General features: G+C 32.1%; 1 protein-coding gene across 1 annotated transcript in view; it reads right to left on the reverse strand.

Annotated features, from left to right (window-relative positions):
• The window catches only part of LOC110028757 (agmatine deiminase), a 24344-nt gene that overhangs the window by 11269 nt on the left and 6434 nt on the right, over nucleotides 1–6641 (reverse strand). The window contains exons 5-8 of the mRNA XM_020730735.1: nucleotides 6053–6105; nucleotides 5902–5980; nucleotides 4422–4556; nucleotides 3771–4006 (exon numbers count right to left, since the gene is read on the reverse strand). Coding sequence (XP_020586394.1) covers nucleotides 3771–4006; nucleotides 4422–4556; nucleotides 5902–5980; nucleotides 6053–6105 — 503 coding nt within the window. The remainder of the gene's footprint in view (nucleotides 1–3770; nucleotides 4007–4421; nucleotides 4557–5901; nucleotides 5981–6052; nucleotides 6106–6641) is intronic.

The following is a 6641-nucleotide window of genomic DNA, read 5'->3' on the forward strand; positions in this document are numbered from 1 at the left end:
ACTTTAATGTTTAATTTACACCCAAACTATGCTGTAACTATGACATTTAGACCGATCGCTTACATTACGACATAAACTAGACAGAGTAAAATTATGAGAAGGAAGTGTAGCCTATAACATTACTTATCAAACTGCTTGTGCATATAGTAATCAACATAATACAGTAGTATTTAAACCATAAAGAAATTAGTGAATTAGAAATTACTCCATCTAATCTTCTTCTTGATTTCAATGAAAATAGAAATTATGGAAGCCAAATACATCCATAACTTAGCTTTACTTAAAATTCTAACTCTTTGGATATACAACCTATATGTTCTCTCGACATTAATCAATCTATCTTTCTAACTATATCATCCATTAGTCAGAAATATTACAATAATAATCAATTATTAGTTTCTGGATATTATATCACACGTGAAAAACAATGTATGATCTAATTAGACACTGGATCACATCGTTCAAATATAGATCAAATAGTACCAACAAACTTACAGACATTAAAAGATACTCCATATATATATATATATCAAGATTATTTTCATCTTTTAAATAAATCATGTGTACTAAGCTGTATTTATATAATTTAGAGATAAGTTTGAAATCTATATTTACATATATATAGACGACTTGGAATTTTCCAGTCGTATGAAAATAAATCTGAGAATTAATTCTTCCTAATGTAGAGAAAATTATTGTCATTCATCGGTTGTTTCTGTAATACTCTTTGTAAACATGTATTTTGCAATACCTTAGCATACAAATGTATTTTATTTGAAGAAGTGGGACCTTTTGTAATTTTGAGATCTGTAAAATCTCGTAATTCAGCAATTGAATAGGTGGATGAGCTGCAAGAGTTGCATAACTGCTTACATGAGTTGTTGGACAAAATATTGAACCTAAAACTTTCTAATGGGGAGCTCTTATACTCTTTATAAAGAAAGAGGATTGGAGTTTTAGTCTTTCAAGGAATTGAACAAGCTTACAATAAAAAAATAAATATCTTATGTTGAAGATCAAAAATTTAGTCAATAAACTCAAAAGAGCTTAAAAGTTCATTTGAAGCAGTTTTATCACAATTTCCCTTTTCAGATAGCATCTGTTGTCCTATTTGACAAAATCTTTCGCACTTCTTTTCAGAAATTTGTCCTGTGACAAAAAACTTGTTACAACCAAATTTAATAGAATATTGTAGGTATAAAAAAGTAGCTGCGAAGATGTCCAACCCATAGATTTCTTGTTGCTCAAAATCAAACTAAAAATTATAACTTAAAAAGTGAGAATTCTTGTGCACAAGATTATTTTTAAAATGACACCAACTACTGTATACCATTTATTCCTCCTAGTTGCAACGATCGAGCTAATCTTAATTGACAATCCACCTTATTAAGTCATGTTTAAGTCAAAGAAGCAGTTGATCAAATTTTCCAAACAACAATCAAATATTGAACATCGAATTGCAGTGGCTTTTACAGTTTGCATAATGATTTCATTGCTAATCTTCGATCACCAATTTGAAGCTTTCTTTGATCGAAAGAGAGCACAAATATTTCATTGAGGCCAAAATGCCTCATGCATATCGTTGCACATATCTCAATCGAAGTTCCCCTACCCAAAGTGATAACAATTCTTCCACAAACCTATAAGAAGGTGTCTATCTCCTTGAACAGTTGGCCACAACACTCACCTAGGTACATTCTCTAACCTTAAGCCCTCTCCTTTATGATGTTCATTATTTGCACCACATGTACGGGTTACTATTAATTTTAACATTTATTAGTGCTTAGCTAGATGGTAGATTTAATATTTTGATCCTACACGAGTGTGAGCAGGCAAAGCCACACTTGTGGGCGACAATGGGATTGGTTCGATTTGAGGTCCAAGATGGAAGAGAGAGGGAAGATCTAAGCTCCTTCACTTTTATTCTTCTTCTTCCTCATTGCAATCAAAGTAAACCATTACACCCAATTTTGTTATCTAAATTTTATATGTGAAGATGCTTGATGATAATGATAATCTAATACACATATAAATTAGGCAAGGATGATTTGAATATTGAAGTTGATGAATCAGACCACCTAAGATCATCAATGTGAGTAATTACATTTCTAATTAAGAGAATTATTTCTCCAAATGCCTGTTGCATTTAAACTATACCAATTTAATTAAGCTCATATTCATAGATTATTTAATATACCAAAGCCATGCTATGATTCGTTATGTTCTTTCAAATAATCTTCACATTGCAATATAACATACATATGAGGCTATACCATTTTAAGAGTTTTCTAAAACACTACGGTCATTTCCCAATCGTTTGTTTGATTTTTCAAATGTTATGCTATTAAACGCTCCTATCATTTAATCTATCACATAGAAATGCGTATGAAAAAAAAACTATATGTATGATTTCTTGCATATGTGCGATAATAAAGAAGCTCCCTCATAATAATAAACGCTGATGACTCCTACCTTTTCTTCACTAAGTGAGAGACACATGAGTTAGGCCTTGCTTAAGCCAATAAGAAATATATTGGCCAAGGATGTTAAGTAACTTCTCATCGTGAAGAATAGAAAACATATGAGTTGCACCCCACTTGTGTGATGAGGGATATTTCGGTCAGCAAATATACAGGTTACTAGTACAAGGGCCTCTGTCGGATGGAGGATATCTTGAATCTAGGGTTTCCTAAAGAAAACCTACTATTAGATGCACAAAATCACACATTGGCTTTCAAATTCACAATTCAAAACACTGCATAACGTAGATAATCATTTGTTCATTTAGATGAATCAAAAAATATAAAATCTGACATAGTTGTAAATTTATAATTTATAGTTGTCTTCAAGTATTAATGCATAGAAATTTGAAAATATAAAGATAAGATGTTTAAAATTCATATCATAGTTGAAAACAAAATTGCACCAATTTTAATAGAACATAATCACACATGTAAAATAATAAGTAGATATTACAAAATATGAAATTAAAAAAGAAAAACGAATCGTTAAAGAGAAAAATAGGCATCATGTCCTTACAAAAGGGTAACTACCTCTCTAATTTTCAATCCCCTATTACACTAGAAAAGTGGGTGGGAATTTGATGGCAGGAACTCTAATTTAAGAAACGTGGGTTAAAATAGCAATGAAGGAGAATGATGGATTTAGAAAGGGTTGATGTAAGAGGAAGGTAATCAGGGATAGAGAGTCTATGGGGTGGTGATGGATCTAATGGAGGGAGAAATCAGTCAGAGGCAGAAGTGGATGAAAACATCATAATAATAGAGGCAGAAGTTGGTGGAGAGACGATGATGGTGGCGCTGTGGAGAGATTTTAGACGTAAAAGGAATGTAATATGGAACTACAGGAGATTTGTGCACTGGAGCATTGATGGAGATGACAACACCACAACAATAACTGAAATGGGAACAGGAGAAGGATGCTTTTACAAAAATTGATTAGAATGGTAAAAGTAGTGGTGTTGGTGAATGTAATGTGAGGAAGAGGAATGTACAAAGGGCTCATCTTTTTTTTTTCAAATAAATAGATAGAAATAATGTATTTAGAAATGACACTTTTTTTTAATTACCTGTTTTGAAAGAGATAATCTTAATGTCTATTAGAAATAAGCAAGAAGAATGTAATCTTTAGGATGTGAAAAAATAAAAGATTTGCAACATAAAGAAACATAGCGGAACAAAACTCAGAAAGACCAATTTATATATTAATGAATTTTAACAACATGGATTAATAAAAGCTGTTGCACTCACCAAATTTCGAATGCCATTTGCTTCTTCTTCTGTCATATAAAGCGGGCCAGGCACATGTAGCTTAATTACATCAATTTTCCTATTATTGGCATCTTTAGTGTTTGAAAGAATTGAGAGGGCCTCAACTGACCGCTCATACTGAGGATCCTTTTCATCATCTGTCCATGCTAAAAGCACCAGGCCAGGCTTAACAAAGCAACACATGTTGTCAATGTGGCCATTGGTATCATCATCACCTACATAAAATACAACTACCTTGAACAATAGGCGAAAAATAAATCAAAGAGGGATTCATAAAAATCACCCCAAACTGCCCAGACAAGGCCATTGAAAATCATAATGACAATGTGCAAAATGATGATGATGATGATAAAGAAAAAGAAAGTAAAATAAAATTCTATAAATACATAAGGCCTCTTTTGGTTAATTGTAAATAGAAAGCATATTTTAGAAAATGTTGATTTTATATTCAATCATTTTGAAAATGAAAATGAAAGCATCATAATTGGGGAATTTCTGAATAAATTAATTTTGTTTGAAATCATTGTGGTGTCTAACTATATCTCAATCAATGATGGATTTAACAAATTTCATTATTTTTCTAACATGATTTCTATGTTCAAGAAAACAAATGAACCCTTAGACAATTACCATAGAGCCCGTTAGGCAACCAAATGATCTTCTTGACACCAAGGTACATCTTGAGTTCGTTCTCTATATCTTCCTTTCTCATTTCAGGGTTCCGATTAGGATTAAGCAAGCATTCCTCAGTTGTAATGCAAGTACCTGAGAAAATAATTAAGAGGTCAGAAATCTGAAAAAGCGGTTAAAATTCTATGAAGATTCTATGGTACTACATGTTATAAACTGATATTTTGGAGATCAAGAAGTTTAACTAAGATATAATATCATCTCAATAGAATTTTGTCCAAGTTTCAGAAAGAAGAACATACCCTCAAAAGACAATATAAGGAAACAGACAAGACTCCATTGAGATAAGAACCTAAACTCATAAAGGGAACATAATAAACCAAGAATGAGGAAGGAAATATATAAGAGAAGCACAGCCTGAGGCTTCAAATCCCATAATTTGAAAGGGCACTCAGTAAAGCTCAACTCAGAGTGGACCTCTTTCCTGGTCAAGTTCCTTGGTAGAATATGTTAAGAGTGCAGAGAAGGAAAAGCAAAAGGAAGAAGAAACACATCCAAAGTAACTTCATGGCGCATCATATAGTGAATGACAGAAAATTGCAATGACAAAAGAAAGAATGCGGGGAAATATATATAACTTTAATAGGACTAGATGCTTATAATATACATCAAAAGAAATTAAAAGCTGCCACAATAGATCAGATCAGCTTCAGCTGTCTTATAATTCAGAATCACAGATTCTTATCTAAAACACAATCATGTGCAGCTTGCATTTATATTGCCATCTTGTTAGAGTTTGCAATGTTAGTTTGTCCCTTCATTATGCATTCATCATGCAATTAGTTCAATTTTTTTTTTCAGAAAAATAAGTGCATTAAAAATGTGTCATGACATCAGTCCAGTCACAAATTAGTGATGAAAGAGCCAAACAAGGATCATGATGGGAGCAATAATTGCGTAGAGCCAGTTGATCCCATGAGATCATTCAACTCATACATGTCACACTAGTGATTAATGATAACAAACGATATGAGGTGTTATTAAATGGTTTGTCATGTGCGCTACATGTTGTACAGGTATCAGCCAAACCATGATAATGATAATTTTTTCACTGGTTTGCTTGGAGCCTTTGCAGTTTAAAGATAAGCAAAAGAGGGTGAACCAAGATGCTTGAGTCCTTTGTACACCAAAAAGACGTGAATGATCAAAATTTGTACGACAAGCAAAGGCAAACATTATCAGTTTATCCTCGCTATCTCTGATAAAAATCCACAGCAAACAATGCTGTAAATGTATTTATATTAAGTTATATTACTTACTGTTTCATCTTAGCTAGTCTAAATGTATCCATAATCTTTAAAAAAGAAATACACATAACCAAAACCTTTAAAAATAAACTTAGGATAATTGCAAATAAGAGAAGCAGTAAAAGTCTATAAGTAGTTTGGCAGCAATTAAAGTAGCAAGTGTGAATAAAAACCTTCTCCATCCACATGAATGCTTCCACCTTCAAGAATCATCTGATGTGAAAATCTGGGAAGCCTCTCCAAGGAAAGGATCTATAAAAAACTATAAAAGATATCATATCACAAGAATACATACTAGAAAAACTAAACTTGTGATTTACCGACCTTTCGTGCAACAAGAATATCAAGACTCCAGTCACTATAACAACCATCAGTTCCTACAAAACATGAATGAAGGGAGTAAGACATTAAATAATTAGCACGGATGCAATAAAAATTTTGAGTAAAAAGCTGCCTTGAAAATCGATCGGTGTGGAATTAAACTATATAATAATAGGAAATTTAGGGACCAGAATAAAATCATAAACAGATAAAATAGCTCCACAAATAATTGATCGTTAAAATAATAGCTTCTCCCTTAACAAAGGATTAACTAGCCACAAAAGTGATATTGGCCTCCAAACATCTAATGAACTACAACCTATTTAACGGACTCTACCACTAATTTCTTCAGTAATTCAAATCTCAAATGATATAACCAACGCAGGAAGTTTTTATCATTTCCAAATTAAAACATAAGAGCTTACATAAGAAATAAGAGCCAATATCATACTAGTGGGTCAAAAAAGAATAAAAAGTCAAATAAAATTGCAAATTAATGGTGCTACATCTCTAGTTCGAGAACTAGCTTGCGGCGCAAGAGTTTTTAGGTGAGTAATGGGTTTGATTATAATCTAATATATATATATATATA

Source organism: Phalaenopsis equestris, unplaced genomic scaffold (assembly GCF_001263595.1).
Source record: "Phalaenopsis equestris unplaced genomic scaffold, ASM126359v1 Scaffold000523, whole genome shotgun sequence".
Taxonomy (NCBI): Eukaryota; Viridiplantae; Streptophyta; class Magnoliopsida; order Asparagales; family Orchidaceae; genus Phalaenopsis; species Phalaenopsis equestris.